Source organism: Oxyura jamaicensis, chromosome 7 (genome assembly GCF_011077185.1).
Source record: "Oxyura jamaicensis isolate SHBP4307 breed ruddy duck chromosome 7, BPBGC_Ojam_1.0, whole genome shotgun sequence".
NCBI lineage: Eukaryota > Metazoa > Chordata > Aves > Anseriformes > Anatidae > Oxyura > Oxyura jamaicensis.
Window position 1 is genome coordinate 19,663,872 of NC_048899.1, and position 17,006 is coordinate 19,680,877.

General features: G+C 35.6%; 1 protein-coding gene across 8 annotated transcripts in view; it reads left to right on the forward strand.

The window, feature by feature from the left end:
• LRP2 (LDL receptor related protein 2) overlaps positions 1-17,006 on the forward strand; it is a 121,016-nt gene that overhangs the window by 48,912 nt on the left and 55,098 nt on the right. For 6 of the 8 annotated variants that reach the window (XM_035332177.1, XM_035332175.1, XM_035332180.1 and 3 more), the window contains 18 exons: positions 334-537; positions 1,421-1,613; positions 2,109-2,234; positions 2,472-2,602; positions 3,340-3,477; positions 4,412-4,693; positions 5,939-6,178; positions 6,843-6,962; positions 7,349-7,465; positions 8,155-8,532; positions 9,057-9,071; positions 9,418-9,666; positions 10,130-10,341; positions 10,825-11,009; positions 11,927-12,155; positions 13,255-13,432; positions 15,445-15,573; positions 16,337-16,503. In XM_035332177.1, the coding sequence (XP_035188068.1) occupies positions 334-537; positions 1,421-1,613; positions 2,109-2,234; positions 2,472-2,602; positions 3,340-3,477; positions 4,412-4,693; positions 5,939-6,178; positions 6,843-6,962; positions 7,349-7,465; positions 8,155-8,532; positions 9,057-9,071; positions 9,418-9,666; positions 10,130-10,341; positions 10,825-11,009; positions 11,927-12,155; positions 13,255-13,432; positions 15,445-15,573; positions 16,337-16,503 (3,293 nt within the window). The remainder of the gene's footprint in view (positions 1-333; positions 538-1,420; positions 1,614-2,108; positions 2,235-2,471; positions 2,603-3,339; positions 3,478-4,411; positions 4,694-5,938; positions 6,179-6,842; positions 6,963-7,348; positions 7,466-8,154; positions 8,533-9,056; positions 9,072-9,417; positions 9,667-10,129; positions 10,342-10,824; positions 11,010-11,926; positions 12,156-13,254; positions 13,433-15,444; positions 15,574-16,336; positions 16,504-17,006) is intronic. The other 2 variants (XM_035332181.1, XM_035332182.1) reach the window with 1 other exon arrangement.

Sequence of the window (17,006 nt, forward strand, 5' to 3'; positions counted from 1 at the left end):
CCTTTAAGTTATTTTTATGTAGATTACTGTAAAGAGATCAACATAGAAGATCTCTGCATCCATAGGGATAATGTTTTCTATAAAGGTATATCAGGACTGCAGTAACAACACGAGAGGAAGACCTGGCTACATCACCTAATATTCTGGATTGGTTTTGTTTTTCTTATTCTATTTTATTTTTCATGTCTGTGTATATTTAAATTCATATTATCTCATGCTTTCTTCTTCCATTTCTGGGATAGTAGTGCTGCCAAAGGAAAACAAAGCTTTACAATTAATGCTCAGTTGTCTCACCCAGTAGGTAAAGACTGTGTCTGGTCTTTCCTTTTGCAGCTGTTCAGCAGTTCCTGCTGTTTTCATCCCAGCTAGCAGTGCGGGGGATCCCGTTCAATCTTTCTATGCAGGAAGATGTGATCATACCTGTAACAGGAAGCCCATCATACTTTGTTGGAATTGACTTCTATGCTCAGGATGACACCATTTTTTTTTCAGACACAAGTAAAGACATGATCTATAAACAGAAAACTGATGGTTCAGGTGAGAAGCATTCTTAAGAAATGAAGAGTAATTGTGGTATGAAGAGTAGAATGTACATTCCAAAAAAGCAGCACAAAAAATCTCATTGTGAGATGTACAGAAAAATCTGTGTCACCTCAGTAATCTGTAAAATGTTTGTTAAAACCATTTGTTCAACTTGTATTAAGCTTGTGAAAGTAGTCAGAAATTGTCTCCTGTTCTCTGACAAACTTGATGAATGTGATTTTGAACGAACTATCTGTAGCACTTGTTACAACTTGTGTTTGTCATCATCTGTCTGTTTCTGTATGAGACCGAGTTTCTCTCTTTTATTTCCCTATCTGGAGAACAGGATGCTTGTCATGATACTGCAATATAGAAAAAGAACACTATGTTTGTGAGATTTTGGGAGTCCTGTTTGTGGTAGAGTGAAGAGTCTATCTAATTTGTAATAGTGATTAAAGGTATATTAAGTCACATATAGTCTTCAGAACTTGCTTGATGTCTTAGATCAGAGTAGTGGTAGACCACAGCTGACAATCGCTATGGAAAGAATAATTAGGTCTGGTTGTTGAGTAAGATGTAACTAGAGGGACCGAACAATGTCATGTCCTTACTGACCTTCATTCATGAAACTCCTTCCAGTAGAAGCTTGTTTTTTCTCGTTTTGGCTAGTTATTACTTCTCCTCTTTTGGGTTTGTGCTTCTTAAGCATTATCACTCCTTCACCTGTAGCAAAGGGCACCCCCGTACACACACACTTTGTTATTGTCTTTATATTAAGTAGCACAGAAGTAGCATTTTTACCAGAGAGAAGCACTAGTTTTGTGAACAGAATAATGCATTCAGGTTATTTCCTCTGTTCCTAAATATGTACAGTGATTGAGTGTGTTGTAAATTTTAGGAAGAGAAATTCTGACAGCTAATAGAGTGGAAAGTGTTGAAGATTTGGCCTTTGACTGGATCTCAAAGAATCTATACTGGACAGACCCTCGGTACAGAAGCATAAGTGTGATGAGGCTGGCAGATAAATCTAGAAGAGCTATTGTTCAGAATTTAAATAATCCTCGATCAATAGTGGTTCATCCTGTTATTGGGTAAATTATCTTTGATTCTCACTTGAAACTATATGAGCAAGCTAACTTTTTTGTTCACTACCCTATAACTATTTAATACTAGCCTTAACTTTGACTGTAGGCATAAGTCAAAAAGATCAGGAAAATATTCTTTGTAATATTTGCACTTATTTGCAAATATTACCTGGAGGACGCATTTTTGCTTGGGTCTTCCTCCCTGATGATAGTTAATTGAAATCTGTAACAATTTGAACAGATATGTACATTTCCTGCCAAAAGGAACAAACCACTTCAGAAGATTTGAAAATCGTTGTGCACAAGATAAACATTAGTTGTCAGTACCACTACCAGTTGAGGAGGGGAGAGGGGGTCAACACAAAGTTGTATTTTTTTAAGGCATGTGAATATGTGGTACAAATAAGAATGTCAGTGTTGTTCAAATATTTGCTCTGTTTAAGTACATTATATAAGCAGGCTTATATGTCATCTGATGTTTTGTCTTACATGTCCTTTCAGGTATATATTCTGGACAGATTGGTTCCGTCCTGCTAAAATCATGAGGGCCTGGAGCGATGGATCCCATGCCTTGTCAGTTGTGAATACAACACTAGGCTGGCCTAATGGCCTAGCAATTGACTGGAGGTAAGAACAATACAGTTTTGTAAATTGTGTGCACTGGCACTTTCTTGTTGAAGATATGTATTTTTTTCCAACTTGTTAGAAAGCCTGTGAAATGCAAAATATTTTCAGACAACACCCTTCCTTTCCTCCACCAATAACCTCTTGACAGATTTAGTATTGTTAATAGAGAAAACATTGGTTCTTCCTAATAACATCTTTTTTCATTACTTCTACATATGACATTTTCATTACTTTTAGTTCTCTAAGGCTGTACTGGGTGGATGCCTTTTTTGATAAAATTGAGCACAGTACCTTTGATGGGCTAGACAGACGGACTCTTGAACGTATTACTCAGATGACTCACCCATTTGGCCTTACTATTTTTGGAGGTAAGTCTGACATTGAAAAATATTATCTATTAATATCTAAGAATTTTGTTCATATGATGATGTGAGATAAAAAAAAAAAAATACTGTCTTTGCAATATTGTTTTTGTACAGAAAGCTGATGAAAGCTTCTGTAAAAAATATATGTTCAATACTACTATTTTTTTCTAAGTCTGCTTTTATGTATGTTTTTATTTAAATCATTTGAGCCAGATCAGTTAACTCAATTAGCGCAACAAGGCAGATATAATGTAGTAATTATAGCTTTCAAGTTGGGTGCTTGTGCTAGAAAGACAACGTAAACCACCTCCCTAGAGATGATCAGTAATTTCAGCATTTTATTGATTGTATGTAGAGTTAATTGGATTTATGGTGTGTGTGAAGAAAGAATGCAGCATCTGATGCCTTTTGGTATCTGATGCCTTTGGTATCTGATGCCTTTTGATATTGTAATATCTTTTAAAAATTGTAATGTTTTCTAAAGAGAACTCTTAATGAATTATTTTTAAAACTGTCCTGGAATTTGAAATGTCAGGAGAGTCTGTTATATCTGTCTGCCTCTAAGTTCTGTCTGTCTCTGACTGAAGGGACTCACTGCCTCTGAAATAAGTCCTTTAGTCTTTTTCAGGAAACAGCTATGAAAAATTATTAAATTTACTTGAAGTGCCTTGTGGTTTTATCTTGTGATGTTTGATCTCTTACGTCATTTTGCACTTTATGTTAAATGTCTTTCAAAACAGGTTATGCTTATTTCACTGATTGGAGACTTGGTGCAATAGTTCGAGTGAGAAAATCTGATGGAGGAGAAATGACTATCATTAGGAGGGGCATTAGTAACATTATGCATGTGAAAGCATATGATGCTCATTCCCAAATAGGTGAGTTCATTTGTTGTGCAGATGAAAAATACAAAATAGGGAATAAGAGACAAAATATTAGGAAAGTAGACTTCTGTTTTCAATTTTAAAAATGGCTTTGAATTACAACTATGACATATGAGAGACCCAGCACAAGCACTTACAGTCTTAGGTTCCGTATTTCAGTGTTTTGTGACTGTATGCAGTTTTTCTGTACCGTATCTATGACTGTATTTAATAACCTTGTAAAATGGAAATATGACTCCATTGTATTTTGTATCATTTTATCACCAATTACAACCTTGTATTTATCTTTTTCTGGTAGAAGTTTTAGTTAAACTAAACTATTTATTTCAAAGAATTGGGTAAACCTGTATTAATTTAAGTAAATTATTGTATTGTATATATGTATTAATTAAAGTACTATTCATAAAGTAATCACTATGCATAAGTTGATAATTTTTTCTTCTTTTTACTGTTGAATTCTATGCAATTATATGATCTAAACCAAGAATTTGGTGTTGTAGTTGACTTAGTTAAATACAGTGCATGTATTAAATGTGATCAAAGCTTGTGTTAAGGTTCGTTACCAAGTTGGTGTACAAACATTGGATCAGGCCTTGCTCAGCCAAAGGTCCTCATTTGCTGTAGAGTACTTATTTGCAGACATTTGCCAAAAAATGGCAGAAAATTGTACAAAATTTTATAGCATGTTTTTGGCTTTCTTAAACATTTGTGTCATTCAAGATTTTATGGAATTGAGGACTTACTGATGTACATTCTAGTACTCCTGTCAGTGAACTTGACCCTATTTTGCAGTATAAGCAAGACCAGGATTTGCTCCAGCATCTTTAAATGAACAAACAACCATTCTTATGCAGTTACTTTGCACTTTCACTAGTTCCCAAGCTGTTATCAGTAGTGTATACATTGATCTTCTCTATCACTTTTTAAGGCTCTAACTACTGTAACAGAGGAACAAATCCCAATGGAGACTGCAGCCATTTCTGCTTCCCAGTACCAAATTTTCAGAGAGTTTGTGGTTGCCCTTATGGCATGAAACTGGCTTCAAATCAACTGACATGTGTTGAAGATCCATCCAATGAGCCACCCACTTTGCAGTGTGGCTCATACTCTTTCTCCTGTGGTAATGGAAGATGTGTGCCTCGATACTATCAGTGTGATGGTGTTGATGATTGCCACGACAACAGTGATGAACAGAACTGTGGTTCTTTAAGTAAGTAATCCCTGCAAAAAACACCTAGAATTTGGTGTTTGCATTTCAGAAAGTTTGATGGGGCAGCCTGATTTCCTTGCAATAAAACCCAATTTGTTAAGGTTGTATTTATGGATAAATCCTAAGTGCTATCTGGAAGATTAGTTACTTTGAAATTAATAGGATAACTCATAGGAATAGGGGATTCAACACTGGGACACCTAAGGAATGCATGAAAATACTCTTTTCTAACTAGTTCTTAAAATTCAATTTGCAGAGTAACAAACATGTCTTGTCTAAAGAAAAAGTCTTGTCTAAAGTAAAAGTTCTTTTGTGAATTTGAAACACACTGGAATATGACTGACTTGCTTGTCATATTTTAATGCATGGAGAAGGACAGACAGTCTTAATAAAGATGAAGACATTCAAAAAAAGCACAGTAAGAAAAATAACAAAATCATATGCATTGCCTAGTCTCCATCTAAGATTAGAGCAGCAGCTTTATTTAATTTTACAGCTAAATAGAAATTTTTATTATATTTGGGTACTTCTGAACTATTTGTTACATCTTGTTTTTCACAGCGAGGTGAATTGGAAGTGTATTGTTTTACTTCCTGGTTTACCTGGAGTGCCTCATAGAAAAGTATTTTATTTTGTTGATCAAATAAATTGAGAGAACAAATGGATAATTAGTTTTAATAAAATACTGAAGAGGTTTTTTTGTTTGTTTGTTTGTTTTTTCTTTTATGGCATACTTGGTGCTTTTTTCTTCAGAGTTGATCGTTTCTTATAAATCACAAACAAGAAAACAGGACATATTAATGAAATGTGCCCCTTACTGCATAGGACTAGCAAGTATGACTAAGATATAAAAAATCTGTTTCTTATTAGTAGGCTATTCTTGAACAAGTAAAATAACCTTTTGGGAAAAGCAAAGTATATGTGTATATATATATATATATATATAAAAGGCTACCTGAAGACATGATTTTTCTTGTTTTTAGATTGAAGTGCTTAACAATTCAGGTTTTTATTGATTCTTGCAGCCTAAAAAAGCTTGTAAGAATTTAGTTAAAATTTTCAGCATGTTGCAGCATGACTGACGTTTTCATTTTAATTAATGCACATTTTAGAACTTGATACATAATTTAGGCATTATGTAAGCATATTAAATATATCTAATACTCAACTACTATGGAAGATAAATTTTGGAGATCTTTGTAAGTGTCCTCCTTTTTTAATTTTATTTTTTATTTTTTTATTTAGACAATACTTGTTCTTCATCAGCTTTTACCTGTGCCAGTGGACAGTGTATTCCAAGTCGCTGGCGTTGCGATAAACATAATGACTGTTTTGATGGCAGTGATGAATTGCATTGTCCTACACAAGGACCCACTTCATGCCCCGTAACCCTGTTCACCTGTGACAACAACAGATGTATTCCTAGGATCTGGCTATGTGATACTGATAATGACTGTGGTGATGGGTCAGATGAAAAAAATTGCAGTAAGTATCTGATCTGTCGTGTTCTGTTTTTTTTTTGTGTGTATATCTGCATAGATATGACTGGTGGTGTAAGAATGATACATGAAATTAGGAAGAAAGAAGTAATATCTAAGATTAATATTCTGCAGTCCATAAGATGTCAAAAACTCAACTAATTTGAACTACCAGAACCAAGTAAAATGCAGAAAAATCATTAAAAAACAGTAAGAAGGGGTAAATGTGATTTGTTCTAATCATGATGTTGCATAATGTCATCCACTGCAATTTACAGCAAAAATCAACTGGAGCTTACAGGTGATAAACGTCTACTTATTGAGTGATCTCAATAATAACTAATGCTATAGTCAGCTAATTTAGTGTGGAAGTTTTTACCTAAAAGTATCTGTAATTATTTCATAGTGAAGTAAGATAGTTTCTCTGTATACTTTCTTTAACATTATTTCTCACTGATTGGTATCCTCTGTTTGTTTTGCATGAGGCCCAACCTACACATGAATAAATAATTACTTGATACTAATGTATAAGTGCTTGTCATTTGTATGATTACCAGCTGCTGTATTGCATGCTGCATGTCAGTGATAGTGTCTTTGTGCTGTCTCTGTATTATCTTGAATTCAGAAGACAGAAAATAAACACAGCTGTGTTTATTGTCATTCTTCAATAGCTTTCACAGGTACTTGTGAACCCAGGCAGTTTCAGTGTCCGGACCATCGCTGTATTGACCCATTCTATGTCTGTGATGGAGACAAAGACTGTGTGGATGGTGCTGATGAGCATGACTGCAGTAAGTGTAACTTTTGTTTGTTCAGCACCACTTTATAGTTTCCTACTGTTGCTCCCTGAAAGGTCTTTGGTGACCTCATATTACCAGCTCCAAGATAGCAGATGGCATAATAAACCTATCCATAAATTAACTCTGTTTATGATACTTGTTTTAGTATTTGTAGTAAGCCCTTTGATCTCATGGCTGGTTGTGAAATCGGGGGTCTGAAATCGAAATTTTCTGTAGATTGCAAGATCACTGCATTTTCTCTGTCCTGTGGAAATCATGGTCTTCACTGGAACGTGGCCTCCTGATATCATAGCTGTCTTGTGCACCTGTAGAAGAATAAGGTGCAGTCTAACTCTATAAAATAAAGTAAATCACTAAGGTAATTTTTTTTTTTTTAGTATACAATTGCAGTGCCACAGAGTTTAAATGTGTAAGTGGAGACCAGTGTATCAGTACTTACTACCGGTGTGATGGTGTTTTTGACTGTAATGACCACTCAGATGAGACTGATTGCCGTAAGTATATTGATGCGGAAAAGGCTTAATTTATTCAGTGAAGCTTCTCAAAATTTTGTCTTATCTGCTATATCAAGTAATTTGCAATACTTTCATTAGAACCTCAAAATTATTTTTAAATGTGCTTGTTTATAGATAGTTCTTGTGAGCAGAAATTTCAAACATGGTAGGTTCCAGCCCAAGAATAGATTTCTGGCAAAGAGTAGAGTCTGCATTCCTTTTGGCTCTAAAATTTTGTTTTACTTGGCACCTTGGTTTCAAGGCTTAAAAGAAAGAAGTGTATTCAGGTAGAAAGCTGTAAATCTTTTATCCATGAGAGTTATATTGAAACTTTTCCCTTGAGTAATTTTTCACATTTAATTTAGGATTTCTCAACACAAGACAGTGAAAACTTACTTCAGAGAGTAATTTCATACTGTGTTGGGCATGTATGTAGATATCATTAAGCGTATCAATATGTGCTTGCTCAAAATATAACAATTGCTTTGCTCATCATTTTGTAAAGGAGGAGTTACATTGGCCAAATTCTGGAATGTCATGTAAATTGATTGTAATTCTGTGGCCTGACCTAAAAGTGACAGAGTTCTTTATAGTGTTGTAACTACTTATGCAAGATGTGAACTGAGCAGAGTAACTTTTCATCTTCATCTAAAATTCAGTGCCTGAACTGTTGCATGTCACTGTTTTAGCTACAAGACCACCAGGGATGTGCCACCAGAATGAATTCCAATGTCAATCAGATGGCAGTTGTATTCCTGCTAACTGGGAATGTGATGGACATCCTGACTGTGCAGATGGCTCAGATGAACACCATAGATGTCCTGCTAGGACCTGTCCTCCATCCCTTTTTCGCTGTGACAATGGCAACTGTGTCTATCGAGCGTGGATATGTGATGGTGATAATGACTGCAGGGATATGAGTGATGAGAGAGATTGTCCTACTCAGCCCTTCCGGTGCCCCAGCTGGCAGTGGCAATGTCCAGGTCACAGTATCTGTGTGAATCTCAGCAAAGTGTGTGATAATTCTGCTGACTGTCCAAATGGAGCTGATGAATCCCCATTGTGCAGTAAGTTACTGTTCAGGCATCTACAATAGCCTACAATGTCCTGTGGCTTCAGAAAGAAACAGGATATGTTGAGTATCCGGATGACAGCCATGTTATAATCAGCATATATAAATAGTGTAGCAGCATTTCTATCAGAAATTGTAAGCTCACTGTAATTAAAGGACTAATTACAAAGTGGAACTTGCTTGCAGGTGAAAGGAGACTATGATAAATTCATTAGCTAGAGTCTGATCTTATGCTCTGAATTGCACTGACTTAAATACGTGCTTTTACATAGCAATATGGGAATGAACTTAGTTTTCCCTAACACATTGACTAAAGCCATGGTATGCTTTAAGTTCAGAAGAAATATGATTCAGTCTTTAATATTTTCTTTTTCTAACTTCAAAAATCATGAAAAAAATCTAAAAGCTCACATGTAGCCAGCATTTGTATTTGTGTTGATTATGAATTGATTAAGGATAACCTTTTTATTTCTTTCCTTCCTTCTTTTCTTTTTCTCTTTAATCAATGCACATTCTCAGATGAACCCCAGCCAGGTATGATTATAAGTGACTTTAAATTATTTTTTATTAACTCATTTTTAGGTCTAGAGTTGTACAGTAAATATTTTGTATAATCTAGATAGTTTTGAAAACATTGTTATCAATGCTTAGGAGCATTCTCTTTAACATTCATTCAGAAGTAAATAAATACTGTGTTTTTATCTGTCTTCATGTGCATTGTGTATGAGAGCCTCAGTCTAGGCTCATGTGGCATAACTGATGACTGTGCAGCATGTTTTACCAGCAATTTTAGGATGGTAATGCAATAGCAAAGTATTACATTTGGCAAAGGAAGCTTTTGTTAACTGTTCACTTATTTCTTTCCCTGACTCCATTTCAGATCAGGAGAGCTGCTCTGACAATAATGCTGGCTGCACTCATGAATGTATTCAAGGCCCCTTTGGAGCTCAGTGTACCTGTCCTATTGGATACCAGCTCGCAAATGACTCCAAGACCTGTGGTGATATTAATGAATGTGACCCTCCAGGCTTTTGTAGTCAGCACTGTTACAATGAAAGAGGGTCTTTTAGGTGTTACTGTGATGAAGGATACATTCTGGAAACCAATGGGAAGACTTGTAAAGTGGCAGGTGAGGAGCATTGGTGGCAACCTGAAGAATGCCAGTAGTGCCTGGAAAATGTTCAGCTTTGCCACTTCCATAGTTTTTTTTTGTTTGTTTTGTTTGTTTGTTTGTTTGTTTGTTTTTAAAGCTAATGCAAAACAACCTTACTGGTGGCAGATCACTTTGAGTATTACAACTGTCACCTAAGGGGTTAAGGGGCTAATTGGAACTATTATTTTATTGAAATAAAATATTTAAATTAATCTTCTTGGGTTTTAACTCTGCAAGGACCAAAAATAATATTCTGGAGAAATGCAGTGCCACGCACCTCTAAACCATAGGTTAAAATTTGATCTTTTATGAAGTTCAGTGCATCCAGAGTGTTTAAATCCCAGCCTTTTCATAAGACTTTATTACTCAGTGTTATTTTTCTTACGGAATTACTGTTGGGTAATTTACTGGTTTATTTTAATTTCTTCTCCTTTGACAGAGTCTGGGAATCTTCTCTTGCTAGTGGCAAGTCGTAACCAAATCATTGTGGACAACATCACCTCTCAGTCACATAGTATTTATTCTCTCATTCGGGATGGAAGGAATATTGTGGCTATTGATTTTGATTCAATCACAAATCGTATCTTTTGGTCCGATACAACACAGGATAAAATTTGGAGTGCTTATCAAAATGGGACTGACCGAAAAATAGTAAGTTCCACTAAGTTATTCTTGTCTCTTCATTGTGGAGAGAAAATGAATAGCTGTGTCTCCACTTAACAGAAGGGGCAAATTCCAATGAACTAAGAAGGGAGATAACATAGACAGAGGGAAAAAAATCAGTAGATGCTAAGCCAACATTTCATGCAGCTTTTTGAAAAAGCAAACTGAGTACTTTCAGGAAACTTTTTAATACCAGGCTATAAATTGATTTTCCTATTAGTAGGTGCATACTCCTTCAGTAGGCCAAGTGAAGTTAGGAGGAGTGTTTGGGTATATGCTTTGCCAGCATTTTAAATGTGTTTGTTGTGACTTGTTCTGTGTAAGAGATCTAGAAAATGGTAGAGATTTAGTTCCCTATTTTCAATATCTGTAGAAAAGTGTGAAAATAATATTTCAATTGATTCCAATGAGTTTGTTCTCTCTCTCTTTCTCTCTCTTTCTCCTTTTTTAAAAAAAATTGTTATTAAACAGGTGTTTGACAGTGGTGTCACCGTGACTGAAAGCATAGCGGTGGATTGGGTAGGTCGCAATCTTTACTGGACAGACTTTGTTCTGGAAACAATTGAAGTCTCTAAAATGGATGGGAGCCACAGGACTGTGCTGATTAGTGAAAATATAACAAACCCAAGGGGACTAGTGTTAGATCCCAGAATTGAGTAAGACTTTTTTATGTTTTGTTTTGAACAGATGCATATTTTATAATGATAACAATATTCAGATATTCCCAACCTGTATTGTAATTGTAAATGACAAGTGGAAGAAAAAAACTATGAGATTTTTTAAAGTGGTGTGTTCACAGCGTTAATTTAATATCTAATGTCATATGATGGTTGTTTGTAATCTGTTACTCTGTTTTACTGTAACAAGATACCTGTTGTCTTCTGAAACAGATCTTCCTGTATTTGCTTCCTAGTTGGAAATTTTAACTTAAAATTCTGGTATATGTTTATCAGTCAGAGGTATACCTGTGCATAATGTAGGTGGGATGCCTATCTGACAAAGAACAGGCTACTGCATAGCCCCAATTGTCATCACAAACTGGTGTCATCACAAAAACACTTTCCTGTTTTGAACAGCAAGTGGAATAGAGTAAATGGAATGTTATGATTTGAACTGGTCATGTACAAAGTTTTACTGGTTTTTGAGCTCTGCAGTGCCTTAAACTGTTTACCGCCAGCCATGTGGGGCTCTTTAGTTACAGCCCTGTTAGCACTTTCCATGTATGCCTGTAAAAGCACAAACCCATATCAAGTTTGGTATTTAAGAAACAGAGAATCAGATTATAATCCATGGTGAAAAATAGTGCTATTTCCTGTTATTATTTACAAAGGACAGCAGCAGTAGAAGTATTTGAAAAAAATTACAGCAGAAATTATGATAATATCTTAAATAAACATACTACTGAAACGAATGATTTCAGTATCATTGTGTAGAACATTTCTTAGAAGTGTATTTTGTTGTTGTTGTTGTTTGTTTATCCCTTGTTTTGGGTCATTTTTTGGGGATAATGTAGTTTTGTAGGCAGTTTGTTAGTTTGTTTTCAGATTGGTAACCACAGGTTCCTTTTTTTCAGTGCTCATGTGATGTTCTGGACTGACTGGGGCCAAAACCCTCGAATTGAAAAAGCCAGCATGGATGGCAAATTGCGAACAGTGATTATTAACAATAAAATCTACTGGCCCAATGGACTCTCTATTGATTACCCAAATAAACTTCTCTATTTTGCTGATGCTTATCTTGACTATATTGATTTTTGTGATTACAATGGAAACAACAGACGACAGGTGGTCGCAAGTGATTTGGTAAGACAATGTTTTCCCTTGTGCTTCCTGATACTACTTAACAGTGTATTTGCACTCTGGTAGGCTTAGATGTGTATTTTTCTTAAAACTATTCTGGTGAAGCAGATGTTAAGTATTCTAGCTGCTTGGTACAGCTGGAAAATGAAGAATTACGTACGCTATCCAAAGTCCTTCAGGAGATCTTCAAGGAAACCTGGAGCTAAGTGTAGACTTTAGTGCTTTAGATCTACGCGTGTGAAATCTAACGGTGACATCTGATATTGTTTTTACTAGCTGGTGCATTTGCTGTAGGGAAATACAGTACAAAAAGTCTGCATGACTTTCTTCATCAACTTCTGTGAATGATGAATGCTGCTGTTCTTGATAGCAGCAGAGGATTTTTTGTTGCCAGGTCTTTTATGTTCAGGGCACTTCATGAAGACCATTCCTCTGGCAAGCTATCTCCCAATGAATTGTTGCTGTCAGTTGGCAAGATGGTGTACAGCACAATGGTTTAGATGTTCAGTTGGTACGCATAAGCTGGTATAAAATAATGACATGTATTTTTAAGAATTGAGCCTCGTGGCTCATTTATCCTTGGCTAGACAGACAGTTCTTGTGCGTCCGGAGCTGGTGCAGTCTTTCTTGCCCCACTCTCAGTTTTCAGAAGTTTAGGTAAGCCATCTTCTTCATCAGGCTGGTAAATTACAGGGGAGCTTATCAGAGATCCAAGGTCTTGACAGGTCCATAACTCTCACATTTTCTATTGCGCTCGCTCTTGAAAATTTGCAATTGGGTGTTTATCTCTTGGTTCCTTGTGTTTTGCCATGTGGTTAGAGTGTTTGTTAATTTCTCACACTGTTATATCTCACAGGCTCTATCTAGCATTTTTCTTTAAAAAAGAAAAAAAATCCCATTAATTAGTGCCTTGTTTCCCCCATAACTGGTGCCTTGTTTTCAAGCAATAGATGCTATTTCATATTCTTTTCCTGAAAAATACCTTTTGAGGCACAGCTGCTTCTGCTTTCTTAGCTATTTATAAATTGTGCTTAGCTCTGTTTTGCAAGCTTTACACGTTCTAGTCTCCAGAACTAAACTGGTAAACATCCTTGTCTTCTAGATATTACAGCATCCACATGCCCTAACTGTCTTTGAAGATTTTGTTTACTGGAGTGACCGGTATACAAACCGAGTAATTCGGGCAAATAAATGGCACGGAGGAAACCAAACAGTTATGATTTATAACATTCACCAGCCTTTAGGGCTTGTGGCAGTCCATCCTGTAAAGCAACCTCATGGTAAGTTCAGCAAAACAACTTTGGTGGTGACAAAAATGTGCCATGCATAAGCACTTCTGGAATCAGTCATGTCAACAAATGGACTGGGTTAAAACAAGAAAATAATTTGTGCCCTTGACTTACATTGAAGATCATTTCAGTTTGTCCAGCCTGGTGAATGTTCTGGTGTTTAGGGAGGGTGACCAAGAAGCATGTAAGCATAACAAATGCCCAAAATAGGAAAGTAGTATATGGAGTTTTCCTGCTCCTTGTTCTAAAGGTTTTTATAACAAAATCAGAGTGTTTTTGTAAGTGTTATCATTTTTAAAATTTGTCTCTGTGGCATACCAGACTTGGCTCCATGTACATGAATTCTGTCATGCTTTTAGGCAAATTAGTGTCATCATCCTTCTTTGAAAAGACTTGCATTATTTTACTTAATGAAATAATGAATAAAAATCCTTCATTACATTCAAGATTCTCTCTGAGATCATATGTAGGTCATCTCTTGCATCTTGAAAGGCTGTCAAAAAAAAAAATTAAAATCACCTTTTATCTCTTTGAGTTAGCGTCATCTTCCAAATGAGACTTTTTGTCATTTTATGGCATGACTTGAAGTTAGAGAAATATATCGGTGCAAATACTGACTGTTTCTGCTCTATATTTTGTGTTGGGAGTGTTTTTGATAAATAAGTGTAACAATGGCTTATATTCTCTTCTTTTTCAGGAAGATGTTCTTACAGGAGAGGGAAAAGTCTTGTATTTTAGTAAGGCACTAGTAATTTTCAGTGCTATATTGTGTATGCGCTGTTCTGGAGCAAAACCTTCCTCAGTCAGTTTCAAAGCTAAAGATGCTTCGCACTGTCACTGGAAATTACTCAGCCACCAGAGTACTGTTAATTTAAACATAGTTCTAGTTTAGGAGGTTTTATTTTATAACCTGGGGTTTAAAAATATTTCTACTACTGATGGCGAGAATTATTTATTTTCTTCATTGTATTAAACTAATTCATTTCATACTTTTTCTTTTTGATTTGTTCTGTTATACTTTATATGGCCAGAGAAAGGAGGAAAGCGCTTGCAGAAGAGCACAACATGCTAATGTTTACAAATGAAGACATAATTATTTGATTGAAATTTCAGATACAGTATTAAGACTGTCATCCACTCCACATATTTTGTGAATCAGTAGATTTAACATCAGCTAGTTTTAAGATTTGCTATATAGAAATGAGACATTTTCTTATAGTTTGGGTTTTGAGTGTATGCCATTGTTTACTGCCATCTTTTAACTTCTTTTAAGTTCTTGTTAGTTTTTATATTTGGCACAACTGTGTCATTTCCTGGAACTTACAAGATTTTAGAATAAGGCCTGCTGAGTTCACTAAGGGTATTTATTCTCAAAATCTGATTTTATTTTCTTACAAAGATGATTCATCCTGAAAAATCATCTTTAACAGCAGTTGTATGGAAGTGATCCAAATCGTTGAATTTTAGTGTATAGTAATAATATCAGTCAACAAAGACCTTTTCAACTGTCCTATTCGTACTTTACAAGCTTAGACTGCAAATTTCAAAGTGATCCAAAAAATTACATATTGAACCACTACTACCTTTGAATGAGGCATGGTAAGCTAGGTTACCTCCTTATTTTTCTCCAAAAAGCTTCAGTAAATAATTTGAATCCCCCATCCAGAAAGGTTATTGTGATCAAAGACTGAAAATCCTGCAGGCCTTCTCATCCAGTTAACAAAAGTTTGAAAAAGAGTTTGAAAGATTTGAAACGATACAAAGAAAATTAAAAGATCAATATAGTAATGTTGCTGGTTTTCCAGGGAGAATTAAAATGTGTTAAAAGTGTATTGTAATGCTTGTGTTTCTTGGAGGTAACTTTATTTTTAATTTCAAATATCAGAACTGACTTAGTTTTGTTTGATGTTTTAATTGTCAGTGATGCCGAATGTTCTTTCCAGTTGGTCATATTTTAACAGTTGCTAATCCTTTTTTTTTCTTTTTATTTTTTTTCTTTTCAGGTATCAATTCTTGTGCATCATCCCCCTGTAGCCATCTCTGCTTGCTTTCTTCATCTGGACCACTTTTTTTTTCCTGTGCTTGTCCTTCTGGATGGACGCTTTCTCCTGACAACAGGAACTGCATGAGAGGTAGTGCAGCAGTGATGAGACATGAAAAAAAAGACCCAACAGATTGTCAGAGCCATTTCTCTGTCAGGCAAAAAGCTTACTTCAAATCTCTGAGCTGCTGCTCATGAAACCAAAGGCTGGGTCATTCTAGGCAGACTTCATTTAGGAAGCATTGAATGAAATATATTTGGCCTAAGGATGTGGAGTTCTGAAAAGAGCTCAAAGCCAGAGATTGCTTCCTTTGGGAGAAATGGAAGAAATACTTCTTTTAAGCTCTTAAAAAAAGCCCCATTTGAAAATGTTTAAGCATATTTAAACATGTTTACCTGAAAGTAAATTTACGGTAAAAGAGTAGGAATACTCCCTTAGATATAAAACAAGAAAACACAGAACTCCCAGCTATATTCAATAATAAAGATTAGTTATTGCTGCTGTAACTTTGTATGTTTCTTGAATCCTGCTTAGTAGCCGTTAGAATCTATCCCAGGCATGTCCTGGAGAGTCTGAGCTTTGTCCTGGTGGTTCCCATGTTCCTAGAATATGCGTCGTGATTGCATAGTGCTGAAACTTTCAATGTTAAAACATTACAGTGATAATTTCACTCCTGGTGAGGTAAAAAAAACAAACAACAGCAACTTGCACGTAAGTGCACTAAGCATCATGGTTAATATTCATCAATTCTGTTAGCATCAGGGAACCTTTGGTAGGGGGAACACATCAATGCTATATTTTTGATGAGAGGTAAAGTATTGAAGCATACCTCTGACTTTGTATGTTTTCACAGTTGAACACCCTTTCCTTATTGCTGTGAGAGATAATATAATTTATGGAATTTCTCTGAACCCTGAGGAAAAGACCAATGATGCTATGGTTCCGATAGCAGGAGTTCAAAATGGTGTTGATGTTGACTTTGATGACTCAGAACAGATGATCTATTGGGTTGAAAATCCGGTAAGTTAGTATTTGTGTTTAAAATGCACAGTAAAATAAGACTTCTTTAAAATAATGTTTTTGAATGAAATATATTAGCATTACAGGTAATGCCTTTAATAAATATAATTGAAAAGAATTAAAGTCCCCTCCCCCAGAACAAGTTAAAGAGAGTTAATCTCTTTTGTATATTAGTTTTCATCTCTGTCAGCCAAAATATTTAATTAATGCTATTTCTGGATTACCCAGAGACATGGAGAGGAAATATCAGAGAACACTGACAGAATTGTAATCTCAGCCCATTGCTGTCATCTGCTCTTCCTCATCTCTGTTGGCCTAGGACTTAATTTTGCAAACACATCCAGAACAGTTCTCCATGGGAGTAGTACATTGGACCCAGAGGCACTAAACGTTAGAGTTTGAGTATATGCTATTAGAATGAAATTATGTTCTTGCATGGTCTGGTCTCTAGTCTGAGCACTTCTTGAAGTAACACAGTACAGAGGCATCTTCTTAAATATAAG